The sequence below is a fragment of the Erpetoichthys calabaricus genome, chromosome 12 (assembly GCF_900747795.2).
Source record: "Erpetoichthys calabaricus chromosome 12, fErpCal1.3, whole genome shotgun sequence".
Lineage (NCBI taxonomy): Eukaryota > Metazoa > Chordata > Cladistia > Polypteriformes > Polypteridae > Erpetoichthys > Erpetoichthys calabaricus.
In genome coordinates this window covers 73,078,261-73,101,728 of record NC_041405.2, presented here as the reverse complement: position 1 = coordinate 73,101,728, position 23,468 = coordinate 73,078,261, and the positions used below count along the sequence as shown (strand labels likewise).

General features: G+C 38.0%; 1 protein-coding gene across 1 annotated transcript in view; it reads right to left on the bottom strand.

Moving 5' to 3' along the window:
- The window catches only part of LOC114662310 (LON peptidase N-terminal domain and RING finger protein 3-like), a 47,407-nt gene that overhangs the window by 4,509 nt on the left and 19,430 nt on the right, over nucleotides 1-23,468 (bottom strand). Inside the window, exons 2-10 of the mRNA XM_028815701.2 lie at nucleotides 22,514-22,632; nucleotides 18,483-18,605; nucleotides 17,829-17,978; nucleotides 17,485-17,713; nucleotides 15,987-16,065; nucleotides 12,937-13,051; nucleotides 10,561-10,682; nucleotides 6,702-6,860; nucleotides 3,131-3,293 (exon numbers count right to left, since the gene is read on the bottom strand). Coding sequence (XP_028671534.1) covers nucleotides 3,131-3,293; nucleotides 6,702-6,860; nucleotides 10,561-10,682; nucleotides 12,937-13,051; nucleotides 15,987-16,065; nucleotides 17,485-17,713; nucleotides 17,829-17,978; nucleotides 18,483-18,605; nucleotides 22,514-22,632 — 1,259 coding nt within the window. The remainder of the gene's footprint in view (nucleotides 1-3,130; nucleotides 3,294-6,701; nucleotides 6,861-10,560; nucleotides 10,683-12,936; nucleotides 13,052-15,986; nucleotides 16,066-17,484; nucleotides 17,714-17,828; nucleotides 17,979-18,482; nucleotides 18,606-22,513; nucleotides 22,633-23,468) is intronic.

Here is a 23,468-nt window from a genome sequence, read left to right as displayed (position 1 = left end):
ATAGATCTGTGGGCTACAGCATGAAAATTTCAGCTTTAAGTTCAACCTAAAGCCTCTGGATTCTGACTTTACCAAATGGTACTTTTACAAACAAATCCAGAACTAAAAGCTATTTTAATTAATACAATCTGAACCACCAGGGAATGAAAATACTCTCAGGGAGATCATACAGAGGAACAGTTCATTACAGAAAGCAAAATTAACTTTCACGTTGTTCAGACAAGAACAAGCAAAACCTTACTCACACAGTGTATTTGCATGATATACTGACATGACCTGGGGAATGATGTCTACCTGTGTGTGCCTAGCTTGATCTTTTAGGTGGACTCTGCTTTTTTAGCTTAGATCTTTGAAGTGCATCTGGAAATTGCAGAGATTCTGAAGCAAGCAGCTTTCCCTAGAAGAGAAGGAGAAGCTGCTTCTCATCTGCTGCTTCCCAATCAATATTTAGGTCAGTGAAAAACAGTTTTGTACCTATTTTTGGAAAAATAAATAATGAACAGTGATCATCTTTGGATATCTACTGTTTTGTTGTTGAGTTGCTGTTTTTTAATTTCACATTAATTACATTTTTTACTTCCATGTAAATGGAAGTTTGGTGATGGGGTCAAATATATGCTATCAAGTTAAGTTCAGATTCTTATTCTGTGATGTTCAAAACATTAAGAAAAGTTTATTTTAGCATGGTGTCTGTATGTGTGTGTGTTTGTGGAAAATTGAAATCAACTTTCTCGTCTTAAAATTACAATTTTCTTAGGAAAATTATAGATTTTTTTGTGTTGTATAGGGATGAGTACATCACGGCAAAGATACAACACAGTTTCTGTGACATCCGCCCTGAACACAGAGGCCTATGTACAACAATAACTTCTGAAACAATTGACCTATCTTCTTCCCTCACATTGTTTTGTATTTGTCTTGTTACAGGCCCTGGGCCTACTGTTTTTGGTCCAATTTCATCCAGTACTTCTTCAAAAACTATCTGGCCTATGTCCAACGACAACTGCCAAAGAATGTGTTCAATTTCGAAATGTTTGAATTTTGCTCCACATGGGATCAGATCTACTGACTGCAAAATTTTTGCACAAGTAGTTTTTGAGATACACAATTTATTTAAATGGACTTGTAGTGTATGCACACATGGAGGCAATGCATGCAGGCACACACTCAAAGAAATTCATAAGTGAAGATAATTAACAGCTTGTTTGAAATGAACACACACAAAAAACACACACACTACAACATGGACAGAGGAATTAAGCCATCCCTATACCAATCTGTCTGTGCAGCTTGTTTTCTTTGTATGACCTAAAGTTTTAGTATAAAATTAAATATTGTTTAAGTTGTTCACTTCATTCCATTTGCTGTTCATTTTACTCTACATTTATTTGTGCGCATAGTACGTTAATGTACTTGATTGTATATTATTGTAAAGTACAATCATTTGCATTGCATAATCTTCTGTTGAGCAATTTGCTACAGTGGACCATCCCACACTGATTTTTATGTTATTTAACATGTGCTTGTAATTCAAGTATATTGTGCAAATAAATATATAAATAAACAGAAGAATTACATTACATTACCATTGTTCAATTTCTATTTTCTTTTCCTTTAGACAAAAATGCCTATGATATTAGTGATCAGGAATATTTTCTGCTTAACAGGCCCAGGGTGGGTGGAAGGTAAAGTTGTTACTGTATAGACAAATTGTAACAGGTCGTAATGTCCTACACATTAATCAGAGTCTCAACACAGTATGAGGAGGGCTGGGAGCTTGAGTTAACTAATTAAGGTTTTGGTTTCATTAATAAAAGCATTTCCTTTATTATTCTCTTCACTGCCTGAAAAATAGAAGTCCGTTTGCCAAACCCGTTAATTCAGACCTGGAGAGCTGCCAATGAATTCAGGTGTGTGAGGTGCTCTTTCAAAAATTATGTAACCAGCTAGCAGTATATCAAGCTGTTTTGTCAGTAAATTACCTTTAATCAACGACATAAAGAAGATTAAAAAAATATGTCTTGGATATTTTTGGAATAATAATAATAATAATAATTCATTACATTTATATAGCGGTCAAGTATACATGCATTATTCAGAACGACTGTGTAAAAAACCCTTAGTTAGGGGAGCAGACAAGGATCCCTAAAGTTCCTGCAGGCGATCACATTGCACAGCTTTTGAGGAAGCAAATCCTTCTGTCTATGCTGGCAGTGGCTGTGATGGAAATTGAGCAGCAAAAGGTGTAGGCCCATTAGAACATACAGCCATCCACTTTCCAATCTGCTGGTTATGGAAGTTCAGTGTCTAATCTGGCAGTATCGGGCACAGCAACCAGCTTTGAACAGGATGACAGTCTACTGCATGGTGTACACATATATATCTTGCCTATTTAGAGGTGCCAGTCAATGTCCAACCAATTATATCCTAACACAGGGTCACAGGGGTCTGCTGGAGTCAATCCCAGCCAGCACAGGACGCAAGGCAGGAACAAATTCCGGACAGGGCTCCAGCCCACTGCAGGACACACACACCCACACACCAAGCACACACTAGGGACAATTTAGGATCGCCAATGCACCTAACCTGCATGTCTTTGGACTGTAGGAGGAAACCCAGAGCATCCGGAAGAAAACCACGCAGACATGGGGAGAACATACAAACTCCATGCAGGGAGGACCCGAGAAGCAAACCCAGGTCTCCTTACTGCGAGGCAGCAGCGCTACCACTGAGCTACCGTGCCGCCCTTAGAGGTGCCAATTAAATTAAATCACACTTTTTTGAGAAGCGGGGAACTGGGCTACATGAAGAACCTTCCACATTGACATAAGGAGAATGTTCAGGCTCCACTCAAGTACCATAAAGACCAGGTTATAAAGCTGGAACTCTGGGAATCTGCCCATATTAAAACATTAATTTCACAACAGACAATGTGCTAATCTGATCCTGCCAATGCTGTATTTAGATTTGTAATACAGGTGCCAATTCCTCATCAGCATGTTTTTAATTCAGTTTAATTAACATAGTTTTTATGATGAAGAGGTAAAGTAGACACAGCAACGCCATCACCATTTTTAAATTTGTCTCCAAAGCAATGGTTGCTTCATGAGATTCAAATTTCCATACGCACCTTCCTGTCCTCTAGGTATTCAATATCAGCTGTATTGTAGCCATCTCTCTGGCTGTGCTCAATTACTTTAAAACGCCTCTTTCCAATGGTGTCAACCACAGAGCGCCCATCAGCAAAAAACTCCACATTCCGTATTTCCAAGATACAGCCATAATCTGCAAATCTAAGGAAAAGAAAAACCAAAATGACTGAGCGAGTGTGAAATTTTAAAGAGAGAATGCAAAGCATCATGCAGGGCAGACACATTTATTCTTAAACTTGTGCATGACAAAAATATTTATATACAGTACACTTGTTGACCAAGTCAAACTGATACAGTAACAAAGGGTAGTCAAAAAGAGATTCTGCAAAGTAGTACAGCCTTTGTAGACTGGATTCACATTCTGACTTAACCTTCAAATTATTCAATAGGGCACAACGGTTAACACGGCTTCCTCATCCTTCCATAGTCCCATACTGTATATGAAGTGTTGAGTGAAACAGGTATGTTTATTTTTGTATATAGTTCAGCCAAACCAACTTTCAAATTTGTGACATGCTGCATATTTTCCACATGGCAAGTGACCAAAAATACACGATCATGCGCAATATTGTGCTTTCTCTATAGGAAGCTCTCTACATGCAAAACCACCCCATAAACATTGATTGTTACTGAATCGTTTTTTCTCATTCTTGACTCTTGCAGATGAGGTTCAGGATATGCACAACTCAATAAACTCATTGTTTCTTTGTTTTCGATGCATCTTTAGGGTTGCAATTGCCAAGCTCGTCATCATAATTTGTAAAGTACGCATCATTGTACATATAAGTACAACCACAACACATCGCTGATAGCTCAACCAAATGTCTTCAACGTGACAGGAAATGAGCCTGGTGGTGTTTTTGTTTTTCATATAAATCTTGATTTAAATACTATAGACAGACGCAAGCAAAATTAATGAATGAAAACACTTCCAGGAAGGAAGTAAATGCCTTTCTTTTATCAATGGCACCAGTTTCAATGGAAGCAAAATGCTTTTTATTTTGCAATTTTTTTTTCCAAAGCAAAACACTCAGTTTTGCTGCAAATTCAAATCAGCCCAAATCATTTCACTCAACACCAGCCCCATTCTTGCATGGCTGGATCTAGCCGCTACAATGCTGAACTTCATTAAGCAGGTTTGAAGACAGATACCCAGGGTATCAATTTTTCACATGTATGAGGGTTAATCATAAAATTCCGTGCTTAGACCTGAAAGGGTTTTCTGTGGTGCTGATTTTCTAAGGAACCAAAGATGAAGTCCTGCGCACTGAAATATGTTAATTATAAATTTCAATATTTTTGTTTTATGCTGTATGTTTCAGAAAGGGGCGGAGTGGTGGCTCTGAGGCTAAGGATCTGCACTGGTATCCCGAAGGTTGCCGGTTCGAATCCCCGTCACTGCCAAGAGATCCTACTCTGCTGGGCCCTTGAGCAAGGCCCTTAACCTGTAATTGCTCCAGGGTGCTGTACAATGGCTGACCCTGCACTCTGACCCCAAGGGGTATGCAAAAACTACCAAATTCCTAATACAAGAAATTGTATAAGGCAAAATAAAGAACAAAAAAAAAAGTCAATGCTGAAAAACACAAAATCAAGTGTTATGCTGTCACTGATTTTCTAACTCTACACGTCAGTATGAATTTGGAGATTCACTTTCACCTCGTCAACATGTACCATCATCAGTCTCTTTCATGTGCCACACTCAAGAGGTGGAGTTCGGAATCCCAACGGGGCAGGATGCCTCTCAAAGATGAACCAAGCTCTGGCTGGCATTCAACATCAGCAACAGAACAAAGTATTACCAATATGGAGTGAATTGTAATAGAAAATCAAGGGGTGATAGTGTGTGAGACAGCAGACATTTTAGGGATTAATTGAAGATCAGCTGAATCCATTCTTCATGAAATATTAAATATGAGTAAGGTCTCTGCATTGGGTACACAGGATTTTGACTGAGCTTCACTGTTTCCAGTGTTCCAATGAAAATCTAAAGCTGATAAACCAAGACTAGAGATGAAACCTGGAGAAATCACAAACAGCAATCAAAGCTGATGGCAGCACAGCAATTCTCAAACACCAATGAAATTCAAGGTTTAAGCCAGTGCCGATGAGATCATCTTCACAACTTATTATAATGTTGAAGGTGTTGACCATACTGATTACATGCTTCAAAATGCCCCCATAACTTGGCAATATTAAGCTATTTGTTTAGCAGTTTGTATCAGTTAATCAGGGAAAAGCAACAAGGAAAGCAGTCGACCATCCTCCTGTTGCTTCACAATAATGCCCCCACTCACAAAGCACAGGCTGCTACGGTGTGCAGTGGAATTATGGATTTGCGGAGATGCCACACCCACCCTGTTCTACAGGCCTGGACCAGTGTGACTAAAACGTGTTCCCCAATCTGAAGGACTGTTATCCTACTTCTGAAGGATGAAAATGACAAGTCAGTTACAGTAAAGTAATTTATAAAAGAAAAGGAAAACAATTGATATTTATTAATATCCACAGAATTATGTTGAAAAATATAACATGTTTAATTTTAATGGTATTTCTCATAATAGGTAGTAAGCTCTGACTTTTTATAAATCCCAGTATCCCTCACAATCAGAGCACCAGTTTTTTTTTCTGAGTCACATAGTGAGCTGGATGCAGAAACTGAACTGGTTGCTCAAAGCTTTAACCACTAGACCATACTCTATTAAAGATTTTAAAATCAATGGCGCCATACGTATACATCACTCCATTCGGTTGTATTGCTGGAACTTACAATTTCTCCTAGTCTGCCAAATCCAATGTTAGCTTCTGCTTTATATGATTTCTTCATTGCGAACTTGTTTTTGCATTCACTAGTGCTGACGTGTGGCTTGTTGTTACATTACAAGTTAAGTCAACTCAGCACCTTGGGGAGATTTCACACTTGCGTTTGAGCCAGTCGTTTCCAGTCTTGAGCAGCATTCACATGCTGGTGAAAATTTAGGTTAACTCAGTGCCTCTGGTATCTCTCACACTTGTGAAAAAAGTATCCCTGGCCTGGCCCTGAAGAAACTAAATTGCAAGTATAAAAAAGGTCTTGGAGATGTGTGAGAGAGGTACATTTCAGTGTTCTGAGCAATAATTCAGAGGATGATACTGTGGATCAGGATTTGTGAACAATTCTTAACAAGTCCCAAATGGTAAAAACATTGAGCTAGTATGTGAGTGGTGAATGACTAGGGACTTGTGAGAAGATACTGCCAGGAGCAGTTTTAGTTCAGGGAGAGACAATCCCACCCAAGAGTTCCACTTTTTATATACCCGTAAACAGATGCTTCCCTTAATCCGATTAGCTCTGGTCTACTGTGGCAAACAGCTGCGACAACAGCACAGAAATGCCTACCCTTCTGTTAGTTTGTGCAGTTTTCCAGAAGGATCTAGCAAACAAAACGTCACTAAGAAATATGGGCAATCGCCAGTCTTTGTTGGTAAATGAGACCTTTGGGAGCTCTATACTTCCATCATTGAATTAATTAAGGACAAACTTAACAAATGGAAAAACACATTTCTTACCCCTTGACTGGGTCGCTGAGGCACATCCCAAACTGTTTTGTGCCAGTCTCCATACACCTCCGAATCATCAGTCGATAACAGGGTTCAAAAATGTGCAGTGGGCAGGGTACTGTGGGGAAGGCCATAGTGCAAACAAAAATAGGCACGTTCTTGTTCAGACTGAGAAGAGAAATGAAGCAAACAAAGAGAAAAGATACTAGGTCAAAGCAGGGAAGAATACGGAGGCTGCTGCCACACTCTCCACTTTGTCAGTTCTCAGAACTGAGTGCCCCAGTTGCTGTCAATGGTGAAAGTATGGTTGGATATTTGCAAACTTCTTTACAGTCAACAAAGGGGGACCTGTTGGACAATTACCGTTTCGACTAAACAATACTTGTGTTACGTCTAAATCCTGTATAAATGTCCTCTCAGATGGTCACTTGAATGATCTGCATACTTTGCAGACATCTGGATGATTAAAGTGTTAGGATTTGTCTGATTACTTGAATGCTTAAAAAACCATAAGCAATTGTTTTAGAAGGAAATCCAAATATGGGCACTTACATTCCAGATGGTAACCTTCTTTTGGCACTCCTGATTTTTATCCAGGTCAGCATTATCATACTTGCTTTTAGTAATGTCCCCACAATACATTTTGTAATAAATGAATAAATGTATCATGGAGACATTTCTTTTTTCTGAAAGATCTCTGAACTTTTGAGAGTGATTTAACTCAGGGTCCAACATTAGGGATCCTAACTTTCCTAAATTTAGCTTTTTATATATTTTGTATATTGAGTATTTATGCCCCAAGAAAATTTAACAACTGGACACTAGGAAGAGGTGAATGCGCGTACACCTATATCATCACTGGATTTGTGCCTTTAAATCAATACATACATAAAGGTTGATATAATCTTCTGTTTATAATGGAGGAGTATAAACTGTGATACACCTCACTAAAGGAATCAAGTATGAAAAATCCAGAAAAATAAAGTATTTTACATAGCAATAATCCAATGAGACTTTCATTTACGTAATGCTTGATACTTCAAGCACTAGCTAAAGTTATTTATAAACCAGAACATGGATTACGCAATCAACTACATTTCATGGTGAACAATATAATGATGCATTTTACTAAAAAAGAAAAAAAACTAATGGAAAAGTTCCTTTCATTGTCAGAACAATTATATAAGGCTCCAGATAGAAATAGTGTTTATGTTATATAGCACATTTCAGTGAATTACAAAATTATAAAACATCTGTCTTGTCTTATATAGCACATATACAGTTGGGATTATCTCTCTTCAAATCAGTTAACCAAATCTTAGTTTAAATACGTCCAATGTAAATGTTAAATTCACATAAAAACACTACCAGAAGACTACTTACAAAGCAATTAATCATTTTTTATTTTATATAGTGCCTTTCATATATGAGATCTGTCACAATATTTTATACTAGTGGCATGGCCAGGGTTGTTTCCTGTTTCGTGTCTGGTGCTACCAGGTCACATTGTGGCTAAAAGACCCTGAATTGGATTAAATGGGTTAGATAATGAATAGAAGCTTAGATGAATGGACACTTTTTAAAAAGCAGAGAGTCAATCAGTATTTAATACATTGTTTATGGCATAAACCTAATACAAAATAATTTTATAAACATAAAATATGGTGGACAGCAGGTTGGCACAGTCTGTAGCGATACTGCCTCATTAATCCAACGTGGCTGTGAAACTGAGCGGGACCTGTGATGGACTAGTGCTCTGTCCAGGGTTGTCTCCTGCCTTGCCCCCCAGTGCTCTTCTGAAAGCCATATTTTGTATTAGGCAGGTTTAAGAATATTAAGTTATGTTAATCTATGGATGCCCTAAGTGGATAAGCAGGTTGGAAAAACATGGATGTTTATAAGCTCTACAGTGCAATTAATTAACAGTACAACATGTTATGACCTACTTTAAAAAAGTAGTCTTTCTTTGTATTGTGAATTTTACAAGACGTCCCGTGCAAACAGTCCATTAGAACTTTTCTCCCAATGATTCAATCAATGAAGTGTTATATAGCAAACTTCCTAACCAACATGTTCGTTTTTGCAAAACAACAATACTACCCTACAAAGGATAAATACCATTCCATCAAAATATGCAGAAAGGAATTCAAACAGGAGGTGCATTAAAGCAAACAGAAGCAGTGCCGGATTAACCAATAGGCACATGTAGCATATGCTACGGGCCCCACAATTTCGGGGGCCCCCAAATGGTGGACCCAATATTTAATGAAAAAGTGTAGCATTGAAAAACTGGTCTTTAAAAATATTATCTTTACGTTTTTAAACTGTAAATTTCTTACACAACAAAACTTTAGGGGCCCAACACAAAAAATTCACATAAATATTATAAAACTCTTATTATAATCGAGAGTAAAATAATTATTTAGTCCGGTTTGAACTGTTCAGAATCTAAACTTCAGATGATGCAGACCAAAAGGGCCCCCAAATTTGAAATGTGCTACGAGCCCCCAAAGCTCTTAATCCGGCCCTGAACAGAAGTGTACAACAAGTGAGAAAGGCAAATATAAATAGTGGTAATATTGAATGCAACTGAAATGTTACGACATATGTCAGTGTTTAGGAGGTCTAGAATGTGTCAATAACAAAATAGCCAACAGTTACAACCAATTGGTGTCACTTGCATCTGAGAATGTTTATCAAAAGATAGCAATTTAAAATGTAAAATTTACAAAAACATGAGACAAAAAAATTAAGAGAACACTTCAAATCTAGAATGTCTTGCCGATTTTCATAAAAATGTAAAACGTGTATTAGGTACAGGAACAAGGGCCACAAGAACAGGACTCTTAGGTTGTGGGTTCAAATCTTGCTACTGACAATGTGTGACCCTGAGCAAGTCACTTGACCTGCCTTTGCTCCAATTGGAAAAACAAACAAAAGAGTCATTATTTATTAAAAGCTTAAATAACTAGAACACCTAGTTAAAAAAGAATGAAAATTGAAATGAAGATGAAGATACTCCCCATGCTCTTCCTTTCATTTCACGTGTGTCTTTGTTCTCAGGGTTTTTCAGGCGGGCAGTGATGTGTAGTGGTTAAGGCATTGAACTTCAAACTGTGAGGTTGCAGCTTAAGACTCCACTACTGACACTGTTTGACCATGAGCAAGTCACTTCAACAAAGCTTTTGTTCCAATTGGAAAAAAGAAAAGAAAAGAAAAGTAACTAATTGTACCATAAATTTTATAAGTGTCCATGGATAAAAGCATCAGCCAAATAAGTAAAAAACAATGTGGCTGTAGTGCATTTTCTCTCATTGTGTACTTATGATAAAATTTTAACTGTGAAACTGGGCTCAGGATGAAAGGAACTGCATAAGGTGTGAGCTGGGGGGGCTGATCGCACCCCTACAGGTTAAAAAAAAAAAAAAGACGCTGAAAGACTACCTTCACATTGCTCCCTTGCTGCTGGGCTTACTTGCGGCTGATCTATCGTGTGATCCGCGCGGTACTTCACAGACTTAAAAGTCCAAACAGCACCTCTCAGATTCGGATTGTTTGTTTGCTTTTCTCTCTCTCAGACCTTTCCTGCTCCTGGCGCACACTTCTTTGAAGAGGAAGATATGTTTGCATTCTTTAATTGTGAGACAGATTTGTCATCTCCGTCTTGTCAAGGAGCACGTTTAAACTTTTGAAAAAGAGACATGTTTGTTTGCAGTATTTGAATAAAGTTCCTATCTCTACCATCTTCTGTGTTTCTGTGAAAATCTGTGACCCAAGTGTGACAAGTGGTACCAGGAGTGGGAATGAGTGACTGACAGTGTTGTTGTTCTTACAATATTCAACAAAAAAACTATAAAAGTGCTCTTACTTGGACAGCTCTGCCATCTCCTCCTCATAAACCTTTCGTCGCTCCACCAGTTCTTCCGGTAGATATTTAGCAATGAGGTCCTCCATTAAAAAGGTTTTGCTATACTTCCTCTGTGCCAGGTACTGCAGGAAACATACAAATTAGATTTGAAAATTCCTTTCTCTGTTGCTTTAAAGTTTCATTACAATGCCCATATTACAGATTAGTAAATATATTTTACTCTAATGATATCAGCTATTCCAACCCTTTTTCCTGCCCACTTACAGAGATCAAAAAGGGAGTGGAGAAGACTTACTGTGAAGTAATCACTCAATAATACTGACATTGCCAAAAGGCTAGTAACAGTTTAGCGCCTTTAATCAGCCGAGGCTTTGCCAGAAATGAAAAAAAAAAACTTCTTTCCTCATTAAGTTATTTATTTATTTTTTTAATAAGCAATCATTTTCCTGTCGTAGGTGGGTCTGGATTCTTGGATTCTACCAAAAGAGAATAGGACAGCCTATTTAATCTGAGTACATTGCACATTTCTTCAGTAGGACAGCAACGCTTCTTGCTGTTATTCACTTCAGCAATGTTCTCCCTGGGGTGAGTCTGCTCAGCTTCTCTGCAGCTACCTCTCTATGGTTCTTTTATCAAGACAATGTCACACTCTTCTTTTCCCATGCAGTTTTTTTCAATGACATTTACCTTACTCTGTTCTATTATGTTTGTTCCCTAGTGTCTCTTGGGCTTTTTTCCTCTGTGTATCTCTCTACTTATTGATGGTGTCTGCTTGATATTCTGAAACATTAAATCAACGAAGCTGTAGCACATAAAATGTATGTGTTGATTTTCTGCCTGCTGCCGGAGTCTTTTGAAAGGTGCAATTTTGTGTGTTCAGCCCAATATGCCCCCTGAAACCAATAATTCTCATTCTTTCAACACAAACAAATTTTACACTAGGACCTGCTATTCAGTTTATTTTTTACTGATTGTGGACTTTGTTAAAAATCAAGAACAAAATTGAGGTCCAAAAATTACTTATAATTTAATAATAATAATAATAATTCAATACAATAATAGAGTGCTTTCAAGATACTCAAAGCACTTTACGCAGTGAGTTGGGAGACATTTCAACCACCACTAAAGTACAACATTCACCTGGATGATGCGACGGCAGCCATTTTGTGCCTTGCATGCTCACCACACAGTCAGAGACAGGGGATGATTAGGGGGCCAGAATGACCAGGCCGTAGTGGACAATTTAGCCAGGACATTGTGATACGCCCTTCTCTTTACGAAGGATGATCACAGATCTTTATTGACATTCAGGGCCTCAATTTTACAGCACAGTGTCCCCGTCACTGCACTGGGGCATTGAGATCCATGTTCAGACAACAGGGGGGGGTGCCACCTGCTGGCCTCACCAACACCTCTTCCAGAAGCAACCCAACCTTTTTCCTGGTTGGTCTCCCATCCAAGTACTGGCTAGGATGACCTGTTCAGAAGTGTATGTGGTATGGCTGCTGGCACGCCTTTGTCATCTCCTCTACTCCTCTTCCAAATATACTTCATCTCTAGCACTCTATGCTACTTTCCCTATTCTTCATAACCCCTCTGGCCGTAACTCACACTACCATCTTTCCTTCATAGCCACACAATCTGTTGATTTCCCTACCTTGCTGTTCTGTAGTTCAAACAATCTTTTCACTGGCTATTTAGTCAAGCCATGTTTATTGTTATGTGTACATAGTATTGTTATATCTCTTTTCTGTTTCTCTTTATGTCTCTTTTTCTGAATTTCTGCATGCTTGTACTTGACCTCCACACTTTCCTTTCGACAACAAGTCCCTATCTTTAAACACTTTAAAAATGTTGTATAAAACTTACTAATGGACCTTTTATAGGCCATACGGTCAATTTTAACCCACAATTTCTTATTCTGCTATACAATGTTTTTTAAAATTACACATTGTGTTGCAATGTAATTTTTCACAATGGGGCTCATTTGGCTAAATGTTTTATCATGTAACAATTTCACTTTGATCAAGAAACCTCCATCCATCCATTATCCAACCCGCTATATCCTAACTACAGGGTCACGGGGGTCTGCTGGAGCCAATCCCAGCAAACACAGGGCGCAAGGCAGAAAACAAATCCTGGGCAGGGCGCCAGCCCACCGCAGTCAAGACACCTCATTCAAAGAAATATCAACACAAGAAAAGGGGACTCGTTTATATGCAACTCGAATCTAATCTGAATTCCATAAGATGAGAATTACGTAGTGTTAAACTACATACCAGTATTTAAGACAATTTTGCAATTATGCAGTTTGTAAACAGTTTACAGACAAGAGACACTGAAAAAGAGAGATCCAAACTCACTGCAAATACATACCTCGGAGAAGCCCTCTTTGCACAGAGGACACTGGGCATTGTGATCCAGACATCTTTCTAGGCATTTCAGACAGAACGTATGACCACAGGGTGTTGTAACAGGTTCGTAGAAAAGCCTAAAGCATATCAAGGAGAGAAAGTAACAATATATTGCAGCAGATAACAGCAGGGTCATTGAACATCTGAACTAAAGGACTTGGGCAATATAATTGTCACTGAGAAGATTTTAAGTTGAGAACTGACAATTGCTGCATGTATGAGATTGGTGTTCAGGGATGAAAGCAAGTCTTGGATACCCCTCCTAGTCACAAAAAGCTGTGTTTCCAAGTCTGACCTTTGTATTACAGAATTTTAGCTTTTAGAATGTAGTAGTAGGGTGTTGTACCGTGTTCCACTATACAATGAGAAGTCAAGCAGAATGACACCTTTTATTGGCTAACTATTGCCTGAAGATGGGGCCTGAGCTACCTATCTACCTAGAAAGCTTGCATATTGCAATCTTTTTAGTTAGCCAATAAAATGTGTCATTCTGCTTGACTTCGCATTAGTTTTTAGAACCAAACAGTTGTTCAGAAAGTAAAAGTATAATGCTGGTCTGCTTTAAAATTCTGATATATTAGTAAACCACGTCAGTGATTCAAACCGTATCTTACTCAGGTTCTTGTATAATACAGGGAGATTCACTCGAAAGAGGCCCCAAATATTCTGTTGTAACTCCCGTTAGGATGAAGCAATCTGAACCAAAAAAATACACTATATACCTTGACGTATGTGTAATCGATTACATTACATGTGATGCTGGAAGTGGTTTCCACTTTCTGGCAGATGTGGTACTCCATGTTCCTCAATGTATCAGCAAGTGTCTCGGAGGTGGGGGAATAGCAGCAATTTCACGTTGGATGTTTTGCTCCTATAGACTTTTCCTTTGAGCATACCCCAAAGGAAGATGTCTGGTGGTTTCAGATCTGCTGACCATGGTGGCCAAAGTCCCTTTGAAATTACCCTTTTACTGATGAAGGACTCAATTTCTGTCATGCTTCTTGTTGATGTGTAACACGTTGCTCCATCTTGCTGAAAGTAACCTTCCGTTAACTCACGATTATCCAGTTGATTCTGGCATCACTTAAATGAATTGGTGACCCAATAGGTTTGCACCATGAAGATGCGCTGCTCAATACTGTACACCACCATCCTGATGAGAAGTCAAGTGACTGAGTCAAGGGGTATGGGCAGTATGCACCCAGAAGTTGCAAACAGAGGTTGAACATCGCGATGCCTGTCTGGTGCCTACCTCATCGCTCTGGCACAGGGGCATCCTGGCTTGTTTGAAGCTCCATATACTTAGGAGTACATTGCACGTTGTTTCGTTCAGATTGCTTCGTCCTAGCAAGAGTTATTATAGAATATTCAGGGCCTCTTTAGAGTGAATCTCAGTGTATGTTCAAAATAATTTTGCTGCTACAAAACTCTGATTTCACACTGTTTTCTGACCACTTTTCCACGGCATCAAGCTGATTAGATCATGTCAGATGTCGCCAAACCCATCAATAGTCTCCAAATTTTTGTGGAAAATTCCCAGGTGTTTCCAGGCCAAATGGGGACATATCACATCTGCGGTGCATCTTGGATATGCCCATAGGGCCTCTCAAATTGTATCAAGCCGGATAGAAAGAAGGCATTCAAGGATGGCCTCATTACAAAGCTTCTCCTCTCAATCTGTAGGTCCTTCTGTTTGCTGTGTTTCTATTCATTTCACAGACAGTGAAGCTCCATTTGCTGTGTTCCTATCCCTGTCATACAGAGTGAACCCAGCAACCCTGTGCAGAAACTAATGGATATAAACTCCTGACTTGCCAAGATGTTTTTTAAATATTGACACAATCTTATTCTCTGGCTCCTCCTCATAATGGACTTCATTTATGAGAGGTACACAGGAACATACTGCTTCATGCTGCTTCTAGACCTGAACTGTAAACCAGATTGTTAGAGATTTTTTATGCAAAGATCAATATCAGGCTCAATATAAGAAAAAGTCATTCTGATTTAAGTTCTCAGTGGGAGAAAAGGAGAGTAGAAACTCCACCAGCTGGAGCACAGAACTAAGAGAAACAAGAAGAGAAGAAGGGTAGACCACTGACCTGGGTGTAACCTAATGGCATAGTTAGTATAAGAGATATCTCAACAGAATGAAATACATTTGTGCATGAGCCTGTCCTAGAAGCATCTTCGATGGGGTGCTAACCCATCAGAACAGAGCAATAGAGTAAGCAATTAATCTAACATGTATGTTTTAGATATCAAGGGGTGAACTAATGCGAACACAGAGAGGAGATGCAAAGTCCAAGCAGACACTGTCTACGTTCAGATTCCAACTTGTTCCAACAGCACTAAAACTCCATAGTACTAAGTTGTACATTTATAGCAACTTGTAGGGTAGCAAGGTAGCATAGTGTTCCTTACTGGTTTTCACATCTCCAAGGACCTACATATTGTCTGTGTGGTTTGCACGTTCTCCCAAGAACACACCAGGTTTACTGGTTACACTAAAACAGGCCAGGTGTGTATAGATGTGCGTGTGTGTTTGAGTGTGTCCTGCAATGGACTGGCATGCCATCCAGGGTTGATTTGTATTTTGCATCCAACGCTGATTATGTGGACTGTGGTTCCCAATAACCTGTATGGGATAAGTAAAAGAATGAAAAAAGAATACATGACTACTACGGAAACTAATCATTAAAACATTACCCTTCAGTGATTTCAAGCAACACAAAGGTAAATCAGGTATCTTTGTTCATCTTTTGAATTTTAAAAAGTGGCTTAAACCACCAAATAGTTCATAATTGTAGTATTATTTGCATGTGTTCTTCTACACTGTTAAACTCTTTTACAGATTTCACAGTATGCTTAGAATTGGAAATCCATACACTTCCTGCTGTTTCAAATGCTATAAGCTTAAGCCTACTGATAAACACAATAAGTAGCACTGCTGCAGCTTTAGAGCTAATGAATCTCTGGAGGAGGAAATGGAAATTTATGACAATAAGTGGATACCTCATGCACAGGGGGCACTCCAGGTCACTGGCATCTATCACAGGGCTGCACCGGGAGGGCACTTCGTTCAGCGCTGACTCTGTGAATGAAATGATTGAATTATATGGCACATTCATTGATTCATTTCAAGAACCCTACTTTCAAAGGCCTCTCATCTCTACACCCAACCAAGCAATTTTCAGTGCTTGGCTAAAGATTATTTTAATAAAAGTACATTAGGACAATGGATTTTACAAGTTTAAGTGGCTATGGATTTAAAATACTTTGAGATGAAGAAAAATTGTATTATTGGAAAGGCCATAGAAAAGTAATTTTACAACAAGATCGGGAACTCCTTTGATTTGCATCCTAAGAATATCTAACAATTTACAAGCTCTGTTATTTAGATTGCTGAGGGAAAGGGATCATCCAATTTCAAAGGATTTTCAGCAGAGTCTTATCCAGACATCAAGAAGCAGTCTAATTCATTAACAAGTGAGACCAATGCAAACATACACTGGCAGACAGTGTGGGGTAATGATGAAGGCCTGGACTTTAAACATCAAGAATCAAGGTTCAGTTTGTGCCTTTTGTTCAGCGTTTAATCCCAAGTAAGTCAGCTTGTGATACATTTGTAAAAAATGTATATACTGTATCCTGAGTTTGTAAGTCATCCTGGATGAAGGCGTCAGATAAATATACAATAAAAGAAAAGGTGAAGCTTTGATGTAAAGAATGTATATAATGGCATGCCAACTGCCCAATGCTATGTTTTTATCTTTTCTAAAAACAAAAAAACAAAAGACAAAAATATTCACACATAGTCCATTGCTACTCTTGCTTCCCGCAAATAAATAGTTCGCAATCTGAGGTACAGCAGGAATGTTGAGCAAAGCTGTGATATGTATGATATAATACTGGCCTGTTCTCTTCTAGATTGTTCTAGAAGACAAAACCTTTCAGGCACATGATCTGCCCTAGCCTTAGAAAACTCTGCAGTGGCCAGAAACATGCAAAAGCAGACTATTCTAGATGTTATAAAAGAGTGCCCCATGTATTATAGGATGTTGACAATGATTAGTGCCAGAGAGGCCATAGCTTTGCTGGTTTGCTACCAGATGAAATTCCCAACTTGATATAAAAATGCCCTTTGCAGCAGCTCTGATTAAATGGCACACTAGAGATCCAGCATGTTAATGGACTTCATGGAGAACCAAGCTGAAGAATTAGGTAAACACCACGTCTCAGACCTCCATGCTGCGTTGAGCTGGTTTTTAAAGAGCTTTGTGCCATTATGCCCATAATATATCTCGTACAATGGGAGAAGCTCATGACTTTGATGTTCTCTGCAAATAGAACAAATGCCTCCATAACATTCAAGTAAATAACATGTCTTGCTTGTTTAGCTTTTATTGTGTTCACATCCCACTCTGCTGACAGCTTAAACATTCAAATACTTATTCTACATACAAGAAACAAATGAGGAAACTACACAAGAGAATCAAGCTCATCATTTTACCAAGTTTTGCATGTTTACTAAGCACTCCTAAGCCATATGCAGTCTCTTCATCTTCCACATTGTGCTTCCTTTTTCTGCTAAATTCACGTGGACGAAGATCTTCCTCTGTTCCTACTGCTTGGCTTTGGTCTTCTGAAGATATGGTGCTGGTTACCTCAGATGCCTTTTCCAGACTGACTGATAGGAGTTTTCCTTGAGATGACAGGAGGCATCGTTTTCTGAAATGTTCCTGTTAAAAAGTAAACCTGATCAATCCACCTAATGTTTAAATAGCTCACAACACAAAGACACTTTACAAAGTAAACAAATGTAAAATCCATGTGACAAATCACTCTGCTGCTTACATTATAAAAACCTGAAGGTGTGCTGCTCTCCCAAGTTAGGGTGTGCTGTGTGCCTTCCTTCAATCTTGCTCGAGGTGAAAGGAGGCGCACGCAGTCTGGAATTCTTTCCTGAACGTCCTCTGGGACTGGAGCAAAGAGATTACTCAGAAGCTGAAAGCAAATGAGAAAACTGTATAACTGCCCAGAGCTATGAAAATTCTTTTAAGTCAACTGACATTAGAGTTATAAAGCCGACATTTTAAGGTGACTACCCCTCTCAGAGTAGAGACAAACATGGCAGTTGATTTGTATAGCATGTCATTGCAACTAGCAAAATGTAGGAAATGAAACAAAAGAATCCACAACTGACATACAATCCTACTGCTGTTGAATAGAATGACATTGCATTCTAAGAATCATGCCATTTTTACTGAATTGTTTATATCTGAAAAAATTTAACATTTTTACTCACAAAGAAATTTACCAAGAAAATGTTAAACTGTTTAACATTTAGATACTATACGTAAGTAGCCACAGCCTTTCTAAAGAGACATCAAGCCATTTTCTGCTTGGCTGAATGTGAGAGGCACATGATATTGAAGTGGTTTCAACAAATAATCCAAATGACTGTAAGTGACATAAAGTAGGCCAATATTGGCTGCCTTTTTTGTGTACCTTCTGAGCTTCCAATTTTGCAATCTTGTTTTCAGGGTCCAAGGCTATACAGAACAGGTATTCGGTTAAAGCTTCTTCACTTTTACGAAGAAAAGTCAGTGCCTGTGCTTTTCTTAAGTGTCCCTTTAAAACATAAAATACACATTGTTAAACAAGAGAGACAGTTGCAAAATGTGAGACATAAAAGATATCTCTAACAAACACCCATATACAGTATGTACTAGATATATTAGTGCGGTGAAACTAATGGCCTTACTTGGTCATATCCTAAGCTATCTGAACAATTAGGCTTTTTGGTAACACAAGACAGGAATGGTAGCTTTCGAGAAAAAATCCTCAGAATACAAACTAGACCCTTTTGTGGACACAAAAGCCTCCCAGGTTATTAGAAGAAACTAAAGAGGCTTAATCCTTACATTGAGAGTGCACACATACTTAAGGGAACACTAAAAGGAAGTCTTCAGTCTAATCGGGTTTACTCCAGGTCATTTGACAGTTGCCACAAATGTTTCTGTGCTAAGAGCTGCTAATGCATAGAGCTACTGTAATTATCACTATCAGGTACAATTGTGGCCACTGAAGTCTTTTTTAGTTCAAACTAATGAAGTTCAGGGTATTATACTCTGAAAGGAAATGCAATTAGTATTGTAAGTAATTTCACTAATATTGGCTCTGAATTATTTAATTTATTAACCCATCTTTCAAATGTCAGTTTATCAGGTTCAATGCAAAATATAAATATATACATTTAAAAAGCAGCAAAAAAACATAAAAGTATCACATAATATAAACATGTGTAGTAGTATGAAAAAGTAAGCACACTTCATGAGATGATTTGTCTTTTGTAGATTTCTGAACAAAACGCTTTTTGATTGTCATATCACTAACACTAATAGGTAAAGGTGACCTAATGTTAAAAATAACATTGAAAAATAACACACTGTGCACTTATTTTTATTCCTAAATTAATAGAAATGCAGTTTCCTTCTGTAAAAAAAACAGTACAACCCCTACCTTTATCATTGTATCAAATACCTAAAACTAGAATTATGTGCAAATGATTAGAACATCATTACGGAGTAATTTGGAGGGTCTTATTTTTAAATCAGAAACCTAGAGTGAGGTTTGGCCTAAGCAACTGAGGTATGTGGCTTCATTATACTAAGATCAAAAGAGCTTTCCGATGCTCTAAGAAGAAACGCAATTGATGCCTGTATGTCGGAAGAGAGGTTTAAAAGATATTTGCAGCAATTTGGAACTCCATTGTCAAAATGGGGATAATTTCAAACTACTAACAGTGTATCATGGCCAGGTCATTCTAGCAGATACAGTTCAAGAGCTGATCGAACAATGATTTTTAAAGTTTCCAAGAACCCTAGGACAAAATCAAGAGAGTTACAGACAAGTCATGCCTCATTTAATGTCAATATGCATGAGGCGACCTCCCAAAACAGACAGCACAACTTTGCCCTACATACTGTCACAAAAGAATTGAGATGCATGGCTGCAGCTTGCCAGATAAGACCTATATGAACAGGACTAATGAAACTATTTGCTATGTGCAAATGAGACAACACCAAAAGTTATCTTTGGCAAGAGTCCAAACTCTCTTTGACCAAAAGTACCTCATATCCATTGGAAAGTATGCTGGTGGAAGCAGTGCCTGAAGTGGAACCAAATTACTGGCAGTGCTCTGTTTATGGAGATACAGTGACATTTGATCAAATAGTTTTTCACTGTCAAGACTCCTGAAGAGGTGCCAGTACTCCCTGGTATGCTAACAAAAGGTGCCAGTACAGTGAAGCTTAGATTGTTGTGTCATTGTGATACAATGATAGTCGATTGAAGGACTGGGGTTGAGGGGTTCCTTCTTGAAAATTAGCACAGACGTTCCAGTGGTCACCACTACCCTACGAAAAAGTTCAAGTATTCTATGTTGAAATTGGAAGAGGTCCTGTTACTGCGTACTGGTGCACACTGGCCCACTTCAAGCACTATGTGGAAGCATTATGGTCTGGATCAGCTTTTATGCATCAGGACCTGGTCGGAGTCAACCATAAATTCCACATTGTAACAGTAAGTACTTGAGGAGGATGTGTATCCATCAGTCAAAAAGCTGAAGTTGAACCATCAGTGAAGCTTATAAAAAGACAATGACCCAAAACATTCAAGAAAATTCAACAAAGAATTTCTCAAAAGAAAGACATGGGGGACTGTGAAGTTATTATTGGGCCGCTTTCTTAATAATTTTTTCATCAATCAAGGTTAATGTCATTCAGTGTTTTGATTCTCATAGTGAGTTTGTGTAGCCTCTATGTATTTGACAAAGCAAACCACAAAGTGTACACTTGCCCAGATTGATGATATCATCTTGAATGCATGAAGCAGCCTTTACCTTTTCAACATCAGTGTTAGCTACCAGGAAGTAACAACAAAGCTACAGTGTACACAATTTAAGAGATATTTGTATTTAAAAAAAGACACTTTCAATCGACCATCAATTTAGTTTTAGTCTGACCCAAACACAAACACTTATACATGGTGGCATACTTTACTTTAGGATTCCATTATAAAAAAAATGTAACAACAGTCTAAAAACAATTTATGAGCTATATTACTAACATTAATACATTATCATTAAAAATAATACTCTTGAAATATGATACTGCCATTTTCCATTGTCTGATATCCTATTAAAACGACATATTTCATTTTATAAAATGCAGACTGTTAAAAGCTGCTTATTTTAGATAAAGTATTACCTTGGATTTTTACATTAACCATATATTAAAAAAAAAGTTAGGTTAGACGTTGATATCACTTCATTGCATGGAACACAAGATCAAGGCAGACTTAGGAAGATTATATTGTGAATCTGCATGGCTACGTGTCTTAATGCAGCAAAACAACAACAAAGTCCCTAATAAACAGCAGAGAGTGTACCTCAGCCTGAGCCAAACATGGCGCCAAGAGCTCTGAGACAGTAGAAGCACTTCCATCTTACTTTTTATTGTGGCAATATTAAAACTATTTATTGTACTTTGATGCATACATAGTACAACTGCATAATATTGTAGATTAATAGACAGGATGAAAAATGTAGCATGAATTAAACATTTCAGCTATAAAGGATCTGCATCATAAAATTAATATGGCTATAATTTAAGTGCTGGCCAGTTTCCCAGATTTAAACAATGCACACAAAATAGTAAAGATGTATGCAGAGAGCAGACCCTGTTGGATATTAATAAGATTGTTTCCTGTGTGCATTTGTTTCATCTGTTCATTTTCTAAACTTGTTATTTCCAAGCATTCAACAGCAAGAACCAACCCTGGATTGTGCACCAGTCCATCACAAGACTTATTTGAAAACACCAACTAACTTGACATGGATATCTTGGAAATGTGGAGGAGGTGAAATGCTATACAGACATTAAAGGGCTAAAAACTCAGTCCACTTTATTGGAGCAATGAGACAGATTCATTAACTATTTACCATGAGTCTATGCTGCCAGAAAAAAAAAGCTTATGGGATGAAAAGGAGTACCAGCACCTCCAATAAACATACACATGTATCCACACTAGAAGCAGTTCCCCAAGTTGCATAGGTAAGTGGACAAGTGGTCTAATTGCTACTCTGGCTTCTGTGTCTTCCAGATTGTCACTTGTTCTGAGCCACCAGGTGGCACTATCATGCAAACTATAGTAGAAAGGGAAATAAAACCCTACTGTACCCCCCAGGGTCAACATTTTGAGATTGGGACAAAAACTATGGTCTTCACCTGATTAAATAAGGCAGGTCAGCAAATTTGGCAGAGATTAGTCCAGCACTGTGAATATATATACATACACACATACAGAGATGTTGAGCTTTATATATTAGGTATACAAGACCAAATATATATATGTATGTATATACAATACATACTGTATATTCCTATGTATATGCACTGCATAGTAAAATCATTGTGTGGTGTAAAGCATGTACATGCATCTCCATTTCTGCATTAACCAAAATAAAAAACACTCACCTTCAGTGAAAGTGGCTGCAGAAAACATGCAATCTCAGCATCATTTAGTGCATTTTCATATTTTTTCAAATTACAATTTATTTGTGACCGGTTGCTAAACAGTACATGGTCTCTGGAAGCTGAAAGAAAACATAAAAAAACATTAAGGCATATAAACAGAAATGGCAATTGAGTGAATAAGTATGCCCTCAGTAAGAGACTTCTCTATGAATTTGAGGAAATATAAAAGTACAGTAAATTCTCAAACAAAGCAGCAAATTTGATTTGCAGTAACACATCCACATTTTCTCTTGCTGAGGCATGATGACGAGCTTTAGGTCTCATGACAGCATTAGCCCTCTTTGCTGTCACAATCATTTAGACATAAACTGCTAAAACACTTTTGAAAAGCCTATTAGATCTCATTTCATTTCTGGATTTGTTAGAATGAAACCTCCACTCATTCCGGTAGGAATTTACTCATGATAGGGAGAAACAAGAAGTCTTTGATTAGGGTTTATCTGCCATGCACACATTTTTAGACACTGTAACATATGGCAATGACATCTTGCACAGCACTCATGAGTTTTCTGTAAGAACACTATAGAGCTGGTTAACTACAACCATTCAATAAATACTGGCATATATCTCACAAAATTCAAGCAGTTTGAAGAGTACACATCAAACATACTATAAATACAACAATATTAAACTCATTCAAGACTGAGAATAAAATAAGCATCAAATAGAAAACTGCAAGCCTTAAACAAAGATACAAAATTAGTGTAAGTTTTAATTTCATGTTTTCGTAGACCAAGGCTGGAGAACAGCAAACAATATCAAAGACATCCAAGAAAAAGTCTCTACTCGTGTTGCATAAATGACTAATGAAGGTGGAGAGACAGGTCTTCGATTCAAAAGCATGTTAAGAGGCTTCCTGTTTGTGGAGTATTTATTTACTAATATTTTAGCAAAA